Below are 18,707 nucleotides of genomic sequence, written 5' to 3'. Positions count from 1 at the left end.
AGTATAACATTAGGGGTATATTTAGACTAATAGTATAACAGAGGGTAATATTAAACTTTTTTCAATAGTACAATGGCATATTAGACCCTTTTCCGAATTAAATAAGATAGAAGGAGCTATATCTCTTTGATATTTTGGCCACAAGTGAAAACAACAAAGAAAAAACTAATCGCACTCGTGGGATATCCAAGAATGGGTTAAGGATGAAAGGGCAAAATAGTCCGATCAATCTTTGGCCGAAATAGTACGTAAAGTCTCACTTCGCCAGGGTTTCAAAATTCGCTGCATCTGAAGGAATCAGCACCTCTGTTTTCTCCGTTGGGTTTTGCAGTTTCTGATTGAGCCACGATTCCTCCGGTCTCGATTAATCGCCAACATCAGCTGAGTCAATCGGCTCCATCCACATTACATTCCAGAAAAATCTGTACATAGCAAAGCCACTTAATTGCAAGTACGAAGGGCAGAGCAGTAGATTTAGAAGAGGGACGATGGATTTGGACCAGTGGATAACGAAGGTTAAAGAGGGACAGCATCTGGCCGAGGACGAGCTTCAGCTCCTCTGTGAATACGTATGTTTTGTAATATTCATTTTTCTAATATAAAAATACCACATCTAGCAAGTATTTTCCAGTATTGGAATGGAATTAGTCCGAATAGAGCTGAATATATGTAGAAGATTTATTTAGTTGACATGTTGATTAATTGATTGATTGATTGACACATGTTTAACAAGTTGTGTAATGATTAGGGTTTTTATCATAGTAAGAATAGAAGTTATGTCGATCTAGCCATTTGGTTCATTACTCGAACTGCAAACAGTACGTTTTTGTCGGGACTTAGCTTGTAGATATCGTTGATTTGTTATTTTTGTTAGGTTTGTCTGGAAAGGGAAAAAGTTAATGGAGATAATATTTCATTTTACTGTGCTTTGCGTCTTGTTTTCTTAAATTTATTTTTTGCTCGTTTCAATCCCATTTTACTTGAGGAAGCTAATGATACTTTTTAAGGTGTACCTCAATTGGTTTTGTGGAGCTTGAACTTGATTAATGAGTGTTGTTCCTGGTCTGGGAAACTTTTCATTTAAATGCTATTCAGAAGAGTATCTAACAACTGCTCTTACGTCTTGTATGCCTCTCTAGTGATTTAGACCCGGTTGGGATAGCTGTATTAAAGTACTGTAACTTTTAAACACTTAATGCTGCAAAGCACATTTTAAGTGTTGGAGCTAAAGTGCTGAAATTGAAAATGAGCAGTTGATGTGTTTGGTAATGTGTGAACAAGTTTTATGTTAAAATGATTGAAATGCCCTTAAAGTTATTAATACTAAGAAGGAGCTTGTTATCACACCATTTACCTCCAATATATTTGTTTTTGCTGAAGGTATATAGCCTAAATGTTCATGGTCTTCACTCCTCTGTTATAATTGTCGTACAGTTCTTGTCGCTGAGATGTTCTCCAGTTCGAATTGTGTTGAACATACTGGATCAGTCTATTAACAATTAATTGAACATTATTAGTTCATAGCAAGGTTTTTGTTTTTCTGTTGAGATTGTGATTGGCACGGGGTTTTTTGGGAAGCGTCACAGATGAAGAAAAGAAAGAGTGAAGTTAGGGCTTTTGGTGTAGTGGAGGGTATTTTGGGGATTATAAACAAATGTAAGGGATAACGGAGTAAAATACTCCGTCAAACCGAGATGGCTTTTCAGCTGAAAAGCAATACCTTGGAGGTGCCCAACTTATTACTTTTGTCTTAAAAGCCTTTGGTTTAAAATCACTTTTGATGTTCATCAGACACCAAAATAACTCAAAGGTGCTTAAAGCTCTTATGCTTACCATGTAAGGGGTTCCTATTTGTTTCCCTCACTAATTTTAAAAGAGCAAAGCTTCATTAACCTTGTAAGAGACTAAGTGTTGGTAAAGATTCTTGGTATGAACTTCATTTTGGCTTTGCGTTGCCCAATCTTTTGCATACTTAAATGGAATTTAATCAAAATTCAGGTGTTCATAAATGTGGGTGGTTAATAATAGTGGTAAAGGTGATAGAAAATATGCCAGAAAATATTCAGAAGGAAAAACTTTCACAGGTACAAACATGGTACAAAATATGCTTTAAGAGGTCGTTTGGTAGGCGGTTAGGGGGAAAGTTATTCATGTATTAGCGGTAACATAACTTATACCATGTTTGGTGGCCATTAGTTATTTTGTACAAAATTCAGCATAACTAATACCATGTTTGGTTGGCATTTTACAATTCTACATAAATAATACATGTATAAGTTATGAGTCAATCTGTGTATTATTTTATGCGGGGAAGAAGATGGAATAACTATACACGTATTAGTAATACATGGATAAAATACTGAAATGACAAATTTACCCCTATCAATTTACCACAAATCATCGCCATTTTCTCCAACAAACTTTTCACTGTTCGTTTTATCCAGCAAATAACAATCTTGTGCTATGATATTTTTGAATTACTAAATAAAGTGTGTACCAATATAGCAAAAAATTCAACCAAAACCCAAGAAAGAATTATATACACTACAATTAGCATGACCCTTTTTTTTGAATTTCACGTGCACTACTCATGGACTAATCCCTGCATAACTAATCCCTGCAGTACTTATTCCTGCATAACTAATACATACATAACTAATACCTGTATAACTAATACATGTATAACTAATACCCGCATAACTCTAACCGGCAACCAAACGACCCCTAAAAGCATAAACTTGTAATAGGAATCCATTATGACTCACCATAACATTGGCTTATGGATGAGCTCTCACCTTTTCTTTCTTATTTTTTAAAAGGTTACCAACAAAAACAAAGAAATCACTTTCATGAAAATAATTTAATGTACTAAAAATAGTCTAAAACCTATTAATCATATAAAAAGCATAGGTAGGGCATAGCATGTAATATAGAACAATATTGAATAGGACAGCTCGGTGAACGAAAATAATCGGCTATGAAGGATAAAAATATGATTGCAGGGAGGACAAAGCAAGAAAAAAAAAAGAATAAGAGGAGAAATTAATTATAGCATATTACCATCTTTATTGTTTTTCTCTCACTGCCTTCTGCCTTTTGTCTTCTTCCTCAGCTAGATTATGGCATATAGCTTATAAATTCTGGTTTTGCACAAGTATGGGTTGTATCTCTTCGTTTCAAGTAGTTGCTGCTGACAAAGATTATTGCAACCTGAGATGTTTAAATATCATAGCTATTAGTAAAGATTCGTAGCCCCTTGTCATGCTTCCATGTCATCCATTAGCCTAAATTAACATAATGTGGGAATGCTTGTTCGTCCTCCCACATATAATTTGAGTTTATGACTATTGGGTTCAATACTAGCTATTTACAGATCAATAAGAGTGCTTTTGAGATTGGAGGATGTGGAAATATAGGGGAGTGATTTACTTTTTTTTTTTTTTTGTGTGGATGTAAAATAGAGTTCGCAATTTAGAGTTTTTATTGAATTTGATAATGTGCTTTAATTCGCGAAGGTAAGTTTCTTCTTACAACATGTCACGATTGTTTTATCTAAATCATTTGACTTCTTGTTTTAATTATCAGTACAACATTAAACGAGCTTGTTTTTTTGGATATGCGTGATAGAGAGTCGAAAATTAGAGGATGACAAATTAGTCATTACACAAAGAAGTGGAGTTGTCTGTTCTGGATATGCGTGATAGAGAGTCAAATAAAACATAAAAGGATGACTATCTGAAGTATGATGCATTACACCAAAAAGTGGAGTTCTAAATTGCTTTTTCTATAGACATTGTTGAGAGAAGTGTTTGATTGCATGTGAATAAGATACTGCTGGTGCATTAGTTTGGTATCTTCTTCCTGCACACCAGTCACATTGATGATTGCTAGAGGAGTTATCGATCATGGTTCATCTTTTCAGCATTCGATCAATAAATGTTTACTGCCTTGCATTTCAGCATCACATTTAGTTTCATTTGAGAGCATGCTATGTTGCTTCATTTGTGTCTTAAACATGTGGCACTTTTTCACAGGTTAAGGATATCCTGATTGAGGAATCAAATGTGCAGCCTGTTAATAGTCCAGTTACCGTCTGTGGGGACATACATGGCCAATTTCATGATTTAATGAAACTCTTCCACACTGGAGGTCACGTGCCAGAGACAAATTACATCTTTATGGTAAACTTCATTGTTTATTCCTATCGCAGATATGGACTGTATGGATTATCTTGTCAGAAACTTATGCCATGACTCTAGTTCAATCATTCTGTTGTAAAATCTCTCATCTTTGGGCAGGGAGATTTTGTTGATCGTGGATACAATAGCCTTGAAGTTTTCACGATTTTGTTGCTCCTTAAAGCAAGGTATGATATGAAAATGTGAATAGAAATATGTTTATCAGCGTCTACTTCTAAAAAAGGGTTTTATTTTTTGTCCAAAAGTACATTGGTCGCCAGTTTCTTTGGCAGCTGTCAATAAGTTATTTACATGCACATCATATTCCCTTAAAAAGCTCAATTTGATTAAAAAGACAAGATTTTGTTACTGTATCAGAATAAAGCATTGGCTTGGCACAATTGCTAATTGCCTTGTGAACATCGTGATAAGGACACATCTATTTTAATAACTATTGTGTTTAACTTTTCGATTGGATACCATGAGTAACTTTTTGCCAAATCAATTTTGATGCTCTTGGGAAGCATTGGGCTTCCATAATATTTCATGCTTTTGCTTATATGTTATGATGGTTCCCCTTCTGTCTTTCCACCATACCTAATATTTGTCACCTCCTGCCACAATTGCCTCATAGTGTCTTCTCCGCTTCAGTTGAACAAATGTGATTTCGTACCGTAGTGGTAGTTTTTTATTTTCCTGCTAGAGTCTGTTGAAAGATGGTAGAGAATTGATTCTTGTTTGTCTATTTTTTGCGGTTTTCTTTGCTACCAGATATCCTGCCAACATTACTCTTTTACGTGGGAATCACGAGAGCAGGCAACTAACTCAGGTAGTAAATGTTATGCTTAAATTCATAAGTAATAGCTACTTAGGAAGCTTGTGTGGTCGATGCAAGTATTATAGATTCACTTGGGATTCTTTAATTTACCAATTAGTTTGAAGGGAGCCATTCTAGGGCCCCCCCCCCCCCCCAAAAAAAAATAAAAAAATTATACTTTTCCTTCTTGATGAAGCAATTGGTCTGTCATTGTGATGTTTTACCAATAATGTGCGAATCTAAAGCTGACAATTATGGCTCTCAGGCTTTTGTCCAGTGTTGAGGATACAAGGGGATGTGTGGGTAGGCGCCCGTGAGGAGTCCGTTGCTGACAAGAAGCCTGGTATTTAAGTTGGGAGTAGGGTAGATGGGGCCAGTTGATACCCCCCCCCCCCTCCTCGGTTATTTAAAAGTAAAACAGAGTTGGCAATTATGCTCTGTGAGGGTTTCTCTTTCTTGAATTTATGTCTGGATAATGTATTATAAATTTCTTTGCTATGTTCTAATGATTACTTGTCACTGCATTCTGTGCTCATTGTAGTATACTGGAATCTAGCCATAAAATATCAGTAAGGTGACTCATGATGCCTGTGTTGCGAAGAGCTAACTGTAGTAGCATTTGAGCTTGGTGCTGCTAATGTCGATGTATTCAGGACGGAGCTTACTTTACAAGCTTGCTCCTATATAGTAGAAAGATTTCTCCCATCTCGATCTTTCAGCTATTTGTCTGACTAAAGGGGGCTTCAAGTGGATTATAACTATTTGCATGGATAGCGTTTTGAATATATAACCTGAGTTTTGATTAGCCTATTTATTATTTTTATTGCTGTTGCTGCTGCTCTTATTTTCTGTTGATACCTATGGCTTTGTTCCGTCTACACTTAGATTTCTTTGAAGATTTGCTCCTTATAGGAAGGATCTATGGATGTTATGTAAAAGAAGAGTGCCTCCTAGACATGGTATTTTCTGATCTATATATTTTACCTGTTTTTAATAGGTTTATGGATTCTACGATGAATGCCAAAGGAAGTATGGAAATGCTAATGCTTGGCGGTATTGCACTGATGTATTTGACTATCTCACTCTCTCGGCAATTATAGATGGAACAGTATGTTCTGGTACTCTTCACAAGACAGTAATTGCTTGCCATTTTTTTTACATCCTATCAATGCGTCCGTTTCTTGTGTTGCAGGTACTATGTGTCCATGGTGGCCTTTCTCCTGATGTTAGAACTATTGATCAGGTTGGTTACTTGAATGTTGATGCGTTTAGGGTTTTACCTTAACAGGTATCGCATTCTGTAAGTGTACAGATGTGATAAATCTTCACTTGATGACAAAGAAATCGAGAAACTATTCAACCTCTGAATCTGGCTCAGATCCCTCTCATATATGCGAAAAAAAATGTGAAAAAGAAATGCTGAAAGTCTGGCAAGTTCAGATCATCAGTCTGTGTGTCAACTTCAATATGACAATTCAACTGCATACAACCGTTTATATGTGACTCGAGATTCTATGACTTTCCGCTTAGTCTTTTACCAATGTGGCATTCAAGTATTCCCTTTTCCACTGCAAGGAAATCCTTGTTTACTTGTCGACAGGATTCCCTTGCCGTCGATTATCAGATATTCACGCTTTAAAATTAGCTTCTATTCTTATCTGTTCTCTCTTCATATTGTTTTTCAATTTTATTACCTTTAGCTTGAAGTCACTATTTGGATCACAGAGAGCTGATGCTGCTTCTCAGTTATCCACCGAGTTTCAAAGGTTGAAACAACGGATTTCTCGGTTACCAAAAAAGGAAGAGCTAATGTTGCTTCTTTTTGTTTATGACATGCAGATCAGGGTCATTGAGCGCAATTGTGAAATTCCTCACGAAGGGCCTTTTTGCGATCTTATGTGGAGTGACCCTGAAGATATTGAAACATGGGCAGTAAGTCCTCGAGGAGCAGGTTGGCTGTTTGGATCCAGGGTTACCACTGAGGTATGTGGAGTTAAAGATGTTAGCTATGGCTGTAATTCATGTTCTAACTATACGGTCATGCCATGTTTTGCAGTTTAATCACATCAATAAGTTAGATCTAGTTTGCCGGGCTCATCAACTTGTCCAGGAAGGTCTGAAGTACATGTTCCAGGATAAAGGCCTCGTTACAGTGAGTACCAAATAACATATTTTTTCTTGCATGTTGAGCAGGACATTCATTAAAACGTGGACAAGTATTTGTTTAGGGCATCACTATTTCTTTTGTACCATGAAGGTTTGGTCTGCTCCCAACTACTGTTACCGCTGTGGAAATGTTGCTTCAATATTGAGCTTCAATGAGAATATGGTACGGTTGCTCTCTTTTTCATGCTTATTCAACTTCTCGTTAGCCTTTTCTGAAATAAAGGGATTACCTAGCAAGGCCCTTGATTGTATATTTTGGTGATCATTGTACTTCCAAGGTGATGCCTATTTAATTTATGATGTTAATTGATCTTGCGCAATCCTACTTAATCAGCATGGTGTGTAGTGGTATGCAAGTATAGTTTGTGCTACAATAGGTTAAATTGAAGTTTGCCCATCGTATTGAAATCACAGAAGTGCATTCATCTCTAGGACATCATCGCTAATTTTGTATCTTATGAGAAACTTTTAAATGGAAAGTGTCAAGAAATTGTTAAATCACGATTGAGACTCTCTAAAGCACTCAATGATTTAGGGGAAGTATCACCTTTCCAGTATAAAAGGTAGGGAAATTTGATGTGAGATACTGATGTTGACCATTTCTTCTGTAGCTCCTTGTGGAACTGCTTTGTTGCTTTCGCTTGGTGAATTGAATTAAATGTAGAATTTTTTATAAGATTGGCCTATACTATGCACTACAAATAGAGACAGACTAATCACTGGAACTGTGCTTGCATACACATTATAGAAGAGTTGATGGTCTATTTCAATGAGGAGTTGATGGTCTATATTCAATGAGCAAGGTATTGGGATAGAGAGAAAATTTTCAAGTGCTGAGCAGGGAGTGGAACTGCACAGTTGTATCGGGATAGCTACGAGGTTGGGGAAGGTGAAGAAAATATGAAGTGTTTTAGGCAGCTGTGCAGAACCTTCTCTGACATTTGTTCTCTATTTTGGAACTTGTAGTGTTAGCTTTGCATCTCTTTGTATCTATTTGGTATTTCTGTCCTTTATAATGTGTTTCATTTGCCTCCCCTTTCCGGTGACATTTTTAATATGGAATTTTAGCTCACTTGCTGTGTTTCATAGTCTTTCTTGTGCTTACTTTGGTTATGTTATATCAGGAGAGAGAGGTGAAGTTCTTCACTGAAACTGAAGAAAACAACCAGATGAGAGGACCCAGGACAGGAGTACCTTATTTCTTATGAGGGGGTACTTGCCTTCTTGATTGACATTATTTCTGCACTCAGTGCTGTCCCTTATTAGAGGGAAATTGAAGTGGTAACTGTCTACTTGGAGGGAACCTAATTGCTGTGTGGATTGCTGCTCTCATGCGATGACGATACACATCCTACCTTGCTGGGTTGATCCTGCTTTTGAATAGTTTGTGCTATGTATCTAGGATGGCCTTTAATGTTTCCCCTTGTTCCATAATTATTACCTGTGTTATATATTGAATTCTACCTCAAATCAGATTACAAGATCTTAGATTTCTTTTTGCAATGCTAGAGAACGCCTTTTCTTTTCCTGTCAGTCTTAAGTTGAATGGGTCCATTTATTCATAAGGTTAAAGCTGATTATTAGGAGTTAGTGCACTTTAGGGCTAATAAAGCTGATGTTTTATCAAGTTGTGAAGCATGGTAGTTGCAGCAGCTAAGGATTTCAAGAATCAAGAGATAGATTGGCCTTTGTTTTGCTTCCCAGAGTGGACTTAGTTTTTTACCCGAGATAATTTAACAGCTTGTAGCTTCAGTGTACCAAATTCCTTGTAGTTGCTGTTTGTGCAGCAAAATTTCACCATTGTTTAACTTGGTAATTTCTGTTGGTCATAATATTTCGAATGCTCCTTATTTCCAACTTCATCACCGCAAGCAAGAACATCAGAAATTTCTTGTTTTCATTGATCTGAATTTACCATGTATAACTGTACGAGTAAGAGTTTAGGTGCTTTTGCCGTTGCCGTTGGTTATCGTGCACATTTTTTTCTTTTAATGTAAAGCCCCAGAAAATTTTGCTTAGTAATTTAAGATTTCGTGGTGCCAAGGTAGGCAAAATATTTTATCTTCCGTGCAAATGAGGATTAAGGAGATTATGGATATCAATTGGATATGTTAATAAGTGTATAAGTCATAGTAAAAGTGAATTGGGGTCTAAGGAGAGGCCTAAGTCTAAGTCATGTTGGAAAATTTCATAAGAGACGAAAGTTGCAAATGAGTGCGCACAAGACCTCACTTTGGACAATCATATCTCCAGTTATATAAGGATTTGTGTGATGCACAACCTATCAAATAAAAGGACTTTGAGTCTAGTTTCCAACGCTTCAAACCGTTCGTCATTCGGACACTTCTACCAAAAGTTATGATCAAATTACCAAAAGCAGCGCAAAATTTTACACTATCGCGCCGCCTCATGCGGCGCGGCTGTGTAAATTATCAGAGCACCTCCAGTTTCGTTTCTAAAAACATTTTTCATTACCACGCCGCCCCATGCGGCGCGGCTGTGCAAAAATCGGGGTTTTTGTTATAAAACGACCTCATTTCGTCAAATAGATTCAAGGGACCATTTCTTGAGCAAAAATCAGATATTTTTAGAGTGAGAGAGTGCCCTAGAGTGAGAAAGTATCCCTCATCAATTCTTCTACAATTCTTGCTCAAATCTTAAAGGATTAACAAGGAAAACCACATTAGGCCTTCGTCCTTGAGGTAAGATTCTATACTCTAACCTTTAATTTCAAATCTAGCTAAAGATGGGTAATTATAAAGAATGTTTGTGGGTATTGGAGTTGTTATCTTGCTTGCATGTGTTGTCAAAGGTTGTAGAAATATTGTTGAGCTAAAGATGGTAAAGTATGGGTTGTGAGTTGATGAAATCCTCTATAAAAGGACCATAAAGATTTAACGCACATATGGTGTTTGATAAAATGCTCGAATGAGCTAGAATTATGAATATCTTCCTAATTTGTGTTCAATTTTGTTATGTCTCGAAGTAGATTGGCATTGCTAGAATTTCCGGAACGTTGTAGTAACTTAAGGAAAAGCTCTTTGAGGTATGTATGACTAACTTTAACTCTTGTAGAATCCCCTTGCTGTGACGAGCATACGGTATGTGTACCTTGTATGAAAATATGTGTATTGATTGTCTTAGTTGATTTCCGCACCACCGTGTTATATGCGATTGTGAAAAGTGATTTGATGTGCCTACCTTATTATTTGCTAAGCTTGTAAATGCTTGAGGATGACGATTTGGGAGTATATGTTAACGAATGAAAGAACGTTAATGTGTCCAAATGTGGGAATGTGTATAATGGCTAAAACCCTGCGTGGTAAGTAATGAAACATGGTATTGTGAAATGACGTAAATGAGTTGAACGATTACGACAACACCTTGTACATAAATTACTGCTTGGTGACATCTATGGTGTCTTGGGCCCAAATGTATGAATTGTTGATATATACTTGTGCTTCCTTGAAATGATGATTCTTGTGATTAATATGCTTTGAATGTTGTTGGTTAAGTTTTGCGATATAATGGTGTAATTAAATGGCAACAAACCAAGTGTGTGTGTGTGAATGTGTTCGTGTGGTAAGAACTGTGTAACAAATGATGGAAAGAAATCGTAATTGATGCAATTGAAACAACTGTGGTAATATCATACGTGACTTGTCGCGGGCAATTATCGTTGTGACTTAAATTGTATACGGGCTGTTGCATGTGATGGAAATGGTATTGATGTTATGAAAATTCTTTGTGAATTATTGTTTTCGTGTGAAATTTGATTGTCTGGTGGGATCGGGTTGCGCGCCGCAACACCAAGTTATAAGGTGTGGGTTGTGGTGATAAGGGTGGCCGAGGTAATAAGGGTGGCCGAGGTAATAAGGGTGGAAAAGTGATCGAAATCACTATTGAAATGAAAATATGTGAAAGTTGTGAAATCATTGATGTGATGAAATAATGTTTAAAGGGGAGGAGAGATTGTGGAACTTGTTTGGCTTTGATTGTTCCTTTCATGTGCATTGAATTGTTGATTCTATTACTATTTGTTACCTATGTATTTCTTGATTTTACTTGGGGTAAAGTTTGTTCATACATACCAGTACAATTCAAATGTACTGACGTCCCTTTTGCCGGGGGCGCTACATTCGTGTTATGATTGTAGGTGGTTCTATAGCAGGTACTCCAGTCCATCAACAGTAGCACTCCTTCACTTTCCGTCAGCTATATTGATGAGCCCCTTTTTCCTCTCGGGGCCCTGCGTGGCTCATGCCGCTTTTCCTCCCGAAAATCTTATTTTGGTATTTGCGTAAGGTATAGCCGGAGCCTTGTTACCGACAAGTATTGTAACACTCTTTTGTATCCCTAGAGGCTTCGTAGACAGGAAATGTGGGTTATGTACTTATGTATTTTGTATTTGGGCAGTGTAACTTGTAAACCACGCCAAGTAACCATGTATAATATGTAAATCTCGTAAGAATGTGTTTAAATCATAAATGGCTATTTCACTTGGTTAACGGATAATGAAAACGCGGGGTAACACGTGGGATAGGAAAGGCACCCAGGTCCGCTTGACTGGGGTTACCCGGTCGAGCGCCGGTCGCGCCCCTCGATTTTGGGGCGGGACAAACTTGGTATCAGAGCCTAAGGTTTTGAAGTGTCATAGGATGTCTCGGAGCCATGTCTAGTAGTGTCCTTCTTATCGATGTGTTGTCGACCACATCTATAAGTTGGATGCTACATGGACATTTAGGAATATTACCCTTCTTCAATACTCCAGATCATACGATAAAGCTTTACTATAAGATTGTCTTATAACTCGTGCGTTGAGATTCAAGGTAAGTTTAGACGCTCTTTCGTCTATTTCAAGTAATGTTGTCATACGGAATGACCAGTGGGCAAAGGCCTGGATATTAAGGAGATGGCATATGTGTTATGTTGAATGAATGGTACACATATATGAGGTACGTACATAGTACCAGAAGCATACGTTATTCGAGAAAGTGTTAAAAATAATTGTAACCTCCAAAGAAACATTGAATTGATAAGTGCTATATAAGCTTGAATAGCACATGTGGGTAGTGTGAGAAGTATGTAAATGATCCTAAGGTGTGAAAGAAAACTAGTTATATAAGCACGTGATATATGGGACACTTGACCAGGAGATTGATGATGAGAGTGCAAGTCTCTCCTAGGAGACAAGAAGTTATGAAATGAGAGTCAATTGAACCCATAATGAGAAGACCCTTATGCTACGAATGTTATAAGAACCCCATAAGTGTATGAAGTTTTGTTACACTCCTAAAGGATATTGGTATGAGGAATTGGAATCCCAAACCCGTGTGGATGAATAAGAGCAAATGACTTATGAGGTTAATACCATTGTGACTTCAATCTCCCTAATACTCGAACATATATGTGAGGGATAGAGAAATGAAACATATGTCCATGAAGTTGCTAAATTCAAGACTTGTGTCAAAATCCGGGACATTCGCCCTAAGTGGGGGAGGAAGGGCCATAACAAGGCCACTTAAATACAATGAAACAAGAGTAAGACCATGTAGCTTTGATGTTTGAATTTTTTTGTTGAAGACAGGCGTAGTCTAGAAAAGTGATAATGGATAATGTGATTATCTGAAAAGATATACTAATAATAGACCACTAGTACCTCCAAAAAGGTAGAAGGTTAAGGAAGGTAAATTCTTCATACATGGCAATGTGAATGATAGGGTCAACGATCCTAGAAACTAAGAGTAGGTTTGTAAAAGGATTCTATACTTGTTAGAGGGCTTGGGACAATGCATCCCAAGGAAGTACTATAGGTAAAATGTGGAAGGTTGCGAGATTTTAGAATGGGTTAATCATAGATCTGTGATTTAACCAAAGTACCAAGGTGTTAAGAAAGGTGGAATGAATGGGAGAAATAAATGTGATGCTATAATAATCCAAGAGGGTATTTGGGCTTGAGGGAGAGCCTCTAAAGAATCTTACAAGCAAAGAAGTGTTAAGTGATACAAGGATGAACACACTTTCCCACGGATGTCGTAACAAGAGTTAAGAGGTGAGCGGGATGAAATAACTTAGGAAAAAGACCACGTAACATGTGGAAGAATGCATGTCTATTCACGAGCTAGGAATAATGAGGTGAGAAGAAATAGGGAGAAAACCTATAAATTGAGATGGTCATGGTTATCATAAAATATCTTTTACCAGAAGGGTGGATGCGCTTAGAGAATAAGTGTTAATAAAAGTTATAAAGGGCTAACCTTAATGCAACCGACTTGGGTGACACCGGATATCAACTAAAGGATCTAGAGATAGTTCATGTCTACATATAATGGAAAGTAAGACTACTGGTGGTGAAGTTGCGAAATGATAAACTCATTAAACCAGGCACAATGATATTACAAGTTCACGGGAGGTATACAAGTGTGTGGCAAATTAAGGCTATCAATTATGCACTATGAGCAAAATAGAATGGGAATGAATATTCCATTTAGAAAGAAAAGATGGTACCAATATATTGTTCGGGCCAGTGGCGCTTTCTGAATTGAATATGTACAAAGGGTGTTGATATGCATTTTGGGTGGTGTTGAACAGTAAAGAGAGATCACGAGAATGTTTACAAGGGAAAGTGGAGTGGTTTCTTAAATCCTATAAGGCACACAAAGAGGAAAGAGGTTGACCAGGAAAGGTCTGAGCACAATGTTACATTACACTTGATGCAATGTCGTGCATGTTAATGATATTAGGGTGTGTGCGCAAGCTAGGAGATGTTATTCCTTTGATATAGAAGGTTCTATAAGAAAACTCATCCAGTAATGTCTTTTGTTGAGAATTTGGAAGAGCAAGTTGCAAGAGAAATGTGATATAGATGGTTCACTATTGATGGAACATGGCCAGATGATCACTTATGCCTCTAGGCAACCCAAGAATCATGGAAAGAACTATCTGGCACATGGTTTAGAACTTGTGGCAGCAGTTTTTGTATAAAGATTTGGCGATATTATGTGTATGGGGTCCACGTTGATGTATTTATGAACCACAAGAGCCTTCAATATATTTTTAAACAAAAAGAGTTGAATCTGAGACATAGAGGATGGCTCGGGCTACTCAAGGATTATGATATTGAGATTCTCTATCACTCGGGAAAGGCCAATGTTGTGGCGGATGCTCTTAGACGGAAATCTATGGGTAGTTAGCTCACTTGGAGATATATCAAAGGCCCTTAGCCAGGGAGGTTCACCAGTTGGCTAGTCTAGGAGTTCGTCTTGCGGACTCTAGTGAAGGGAGAGTAATTGTGTAGAATAAGGTTGAATCGTCGCTTGTAGCAGAGGTCAAAGAAAAGCAATACAACGATCCATTGTTGGTACAGCTGAAGGAGGGAATTCATAAACACAATATCACATCTTTTCTTTTGGCATTGATGATGGTACCCTACGGTGCCAAGAACGCCTATGTGTTCTAGATATTGATAGTCTTCGGGAAAAGATTTTGGCAAAAGCTCACACTTCTAGGTATTCCGTACACCCAGGTTCTACTAAAATGTATCATGATCTCAAAGAAGTTTATTGGTGGAATAACATGAAAAGAGATGTGGCGGACTTTGTGGCAAAATGTCCGAACTGTCAGCAAGTGAAGGCTGAACATCAAAGGCCTGGAGGATTGTTACAAAGCATAGAAATTCTAACGTGGAAATGGGAAATGATCAATATGGATTTTGTGGTAGGATTACCTCGCACTATGCACAAGTTTGACTCAATTTGGGTGATTGTGGACAGATTCACGAAATAGCGCATTTCTTGCCAGGCAAGTCCACCGATACTGCAGAACAGTATGCTTAGTTGTACATCAAGGAAGTAGTTAGACTTCACGGCACTCCAGTTTCTATTATTTCGGATTGAGGGGCTTAGTTCATAGCAAACTTTCGGACAAAATTTCAGCAGGGTTTGGGTACTCAAGTAAATCTCAGTACGGCATTCCATCCGTATACTGACGGTCAGGCAGAGCGGACTATTCAGGCGCTTAAAGATATGTTGCAAGCTTGTGTTCTAGCTTTCAAAGGTAGTTGGGATGACCATTTGCCGCTTGTTGAGTTTGCTTACAATAACAGCTTTCACGCTAGTATTTAGATGGCCCCATTTGAGGCATTGTATGGAAGGAGGTGTAGATCTCCGATTGGGTGGTTCGGGGTTGGTAAAGCAGAACTGTTAGGGCCAAATCTTGTGCATCATGCTATGGGAAAAGTTAACGTCATTCAGGAGAGGATGAAAACTGCTCAGGGTCGTCAAAAATCCTATGCAGACGTACGTCAAAGAGAATTGGAATTCCAAGTAGATGATTGGGTGTTCTTGAAAGTATCTCCCATGAAGGGAGTCATACGATTCGGGAAGAAGGAAAGTTAAGTCCGAGGTATGTCGGACCGTATAGAATCATTCAGAGGATCGATCAGGTGGTATACAAGCTCGAGCTGCCACCCGAGATGTCGTTGGTACATCCGGTCTTCCATGTGTCTATGTTGAAGAAGGTAGTGGGAGATCCGCTCGTTATTGTGCCAATTGAAGCTATTGAGGTTAATGAAGAAATTCCAGTTGTCATTCTTGATAGGCAAGTCCGGAAATTGATAACTAAGGAAATTGCCTCTATAAAAGTATTATGGCGGAACCAGCAAGTTGAGGAAGCCACTTGGGAAACCGAGGAAGAAATGAGAAAGAAGTACCCACATTTGTTTGAATAGTTATGTAATAGCTTTCATGCAGTTGGTTCCTGTAAACTCTTATCTTTTGATTTGATCTATGTTAAACTATTCCATTTTGACTATGTATGTTGCCTATGGGGCCATGGTTGGTGTTGTACAAGTTATGTTATGTCTATGAAATATGTATATGGTGTTAGGATATGTATCTGGGGCCCTCTGACAGGTGGATAGGTCTAGTTACAAAGGAAACTCTGGCGAAATTTTCGGAAATTTAAGGAGTAAGCCAAATTCGGGGCTGATGATATATTTCATAATGTAAAAAGGCAGAAGTTACATAAGGATGGCTAATGAATGAAACTTGATCCTCATTCGAGGACGAATGATCTTAAGCGGGGGAGAATGTAAAACCCCAGAAAATTTTGCTTAGTAATTTAAGATTTCGTGGTGCCAAGGTAGGCCAAATATTTTATCTTGCGTACAAATAAGGATTAAGGAGATTATGGATATCAATTGGATATGTTAATAAGTGTATAAGTCATAGTAGAAGTGAATTGGGGTCTAAGGAGAGACCTAAGTCTAAGCCAAGTTGGAAAATTTCATAAGAGACGAAAGTTGCAAATGAGTGCGCACAAGACCTCACTTTGGACAATCATATCTATAGTTATATAAGGATTTGTGTGATGCACAACTTATCAAATAAAAGGTCTTTGAGTCTAGTTTGCAACGCTTTAAACCGTTCGTCATTCGGACACTTCTACCAAACGTTATGACCAAATTACCAAAAGCAACACAGAATTTTACACTACCGCGCCGCCCCATGCAGCGCGACTGTGTAAATTATCAGAGCACCTCCAGTTTCGTTTCTAAACACATTTTTCATTACGACGCCTCCCCATGCGGCGCGGCTGTGCAAAAATCGGGGTTTTTGTTATAAAACGACCTCATTTCATCAAATAGATTCAAGGGACCATTTCTTGAGCAAAAATCAGATATTTTTAGAGTGAGAGAGTGCCCTAGAGTGAGAAAGTATCCCTCATCCTACAACTCTTGCTCAAATCTTAAAGGATTAACAAGGAAAACCACACTAGGCCTTCATCCTTGAGGTAAGATTCTATACCCTAACCTTTAATTTCGAATCTAGCTAAAGATGGGTAATTATAAAGAATGTTTGTGGGTATTAGAGTTGTTATCTGGCTTGCATGTGTTGTCAAAGGTTGTATAAATATTGTTGAGCTAAAGATGGTAAAGTATGGGTTGTGGGTTGATGAAATACTCTATAAAAGGACCATAAAGATTTAACGCACATATGGTGTTTGATAAATGCTCGAATGAGCTAGAATTATGAATATCTTCCTAATTTGTGTTCAATTTTGTTATGTCTCGAAGTAGATTGGCATTGCTAGAATTTCCAGAACGTTGTAGTAACTTAAGTAAAAGCTCTTTGAGGTATGTATGACTAACTTTAACTCTTGTAGAATCCCCTTGCTGTGACGAGCATACGGTATGTGTACCTTGTATGAAAATATGTGTATTGATTGTCTTAGTTGATTTCCACACCACCGTGTTATATGTGATTGTGAAAAGTGATTTGATGTGCCTACCTTATTATGTGCTAAGCTTGTAAATGCTTGAGGATGAAGATATGAGAGTATGTGTTAACGAATTAAAGAACGTTAATGTGTCCAAATGTGGGAATGTGTATAATGGCTAAAACTCTGCGTGGTAAGTAATGAAAGATGGTATTGTAAAATGACGTAAATGAGTTGAACGATTACGACAACACCTTGTACATGAATTACTGCTTGGTGACATCTATAGTGTTTTGGGCCCAAATGTATGAATTGTTGATATGAACTTGTGCTTCCTTGAAATGATGATTCTTGTGATTAATATGCTTTGAATGTTGTTGGTTAAGCCTCGCGATATAATGGTGTAAGTAAATGGCAACAAACCAAGTGTGTATGTGTGAATGTGGTAAGAATTGTGTAACAAATGATGGAAAGAAATCGTAATTGATGCAATTGAAACAACTGTGGTAATATCATACGTGACTTGTCACGGGCAATTATCGTTGTGACTTAAATTGTATGCGGGTTGTTGCATATGATGGAAATGGTATTGATGTTATGAAAATTCTTTGTGAATTATTGTTGTTGTCGTGTGAAATTTGATTGTCCGGTGGGATCGGGTTGCGCGCCGCAACACAAAGTTATAAGGTGTGGGTTGTAAGGGTGGCCGAGGTAATAAGGGTGGCCGAGGTAATAAGGGTGGAAAAGTGATCGAAATCACTATTGAAATAAAAATATGTGAAAGTTGTGAAACCATTGATGTGATGAAATAATGTTGAAAGGGGGAAAGGAGAGATTGTGGAACTTGTTTGGTTTTGATTGTTCCTTTCATGTGCATTGGATTGTTGATTCTATTACTATTTGTTACCTTTTACTTGGGGTAAAGTTTGTTCATACATACCAGTATAATTCAAATGTACTGACGTCCCTTTTGTCGGGGCGCTACATTCATGTTATGATTGTAGGTGGTTCTATAGCAGGTACTCCAGTCCACCAATAGTAGCACTCCTTCACTTTCCGTCAGCTGTATTGGTGAGCCTCTTTTTCCTCTCGGGGCCCTGCGTGGCTCATGCCGCTTTTCCTCCCGGAAATCTTATTTTGGTATTTGCGTAAGGTATAGCCGGAGCCTTGTTACCGGTAAGTATTGTAATACTTTTTTGTATCCTTAGAGGCTCCGTAGACGAGGAAATATGGGTTATGTACTTATGTATTTTGTATTTGGGCAGTGTAACTTGTAAACCACGCCAAGTAACCATGTAAAATATGTAAATCTCGTAAGAATGTGTTTA

General features: G+C 37.8%; 1 protein-coding gene across 1 annotated transcript; it reads left to right on the top strand.

Moving 5' to 3' along the window:
• Window positions 1–274: 274 nt before the first annotated feature.
• Window positions 275–8,689, top strand: LOC104240634 (phytochrome-associated serine/threonine-protein phosphatase 3-like). Its single transcript, XM_009795501.2, has 10 exons — window positions 275–569; window positions 4,035–4,181; window positions 4,299–4,366; window positions 4,950–5,007; window positions 5,993–6,103; window positions 6,188–6,238; window positions 6,835–6,978; window positions 7,052–7,147; window positions 7,253–7,324; window positions 8,286–8,689. Exons 1-10 carry the CDS (start codon window positions 489–491, stop codon window positions 8,367–8,369), a joined length of 912 nt encoding a protein of 303 aa, XP_009793803.1. The 5' UTR covers window positions 275–488; the 3' UTR covers window positions 8,370–8,689.
• Window positions 8,690–18,707: the final 10,018 nt, after the last annotated feature.

The sequence above is a fragment of the Nicotiana sylvestris genome, chromosome 6, assembly GCF_000393655.2.
Source record: "Nicotiana sylvestris chromosome 6, ASM39365v2, whole genome shotgun sequence".
NCBI classification, from domain to species: domain Eukaryota; kingdom Viridiplantae; phylum Streptophyta; class Magnoliopsida; order Solanales; family Solanaceae; genus Nicotiana; species Nicotiana sylvestris.
The sequence above is the reverse complement of the archived record's forward strand: the minus strand, read 5'-3'. Positions and strand labels throughout refer to the sequence as shown.

Bases quoted from the DNA above. Each gene is read 5' to 3' on its own strand.
- LOC104240634 (XM_009795501.2), top strand. From the start codon at position 489: ATGGATTTGGACCAGTGGATAACGAAGGTTAAAGAGGGACAGCATCTG. The intron at 570-4,034 runs GTATGTTTTGTA...ACTTTTTCACAG, and splicing joins TTCAGCTCCTCTGTGAATAC to GTTAAGGATATCCTGATTGA. The intron at 4,367-4,949 runs GTATGATATGAA...CTTTGCTACCAG, and splicing joins TTGTTGCTCCTTAAAGCAAG to ATATCCTGCCAACATTACTC.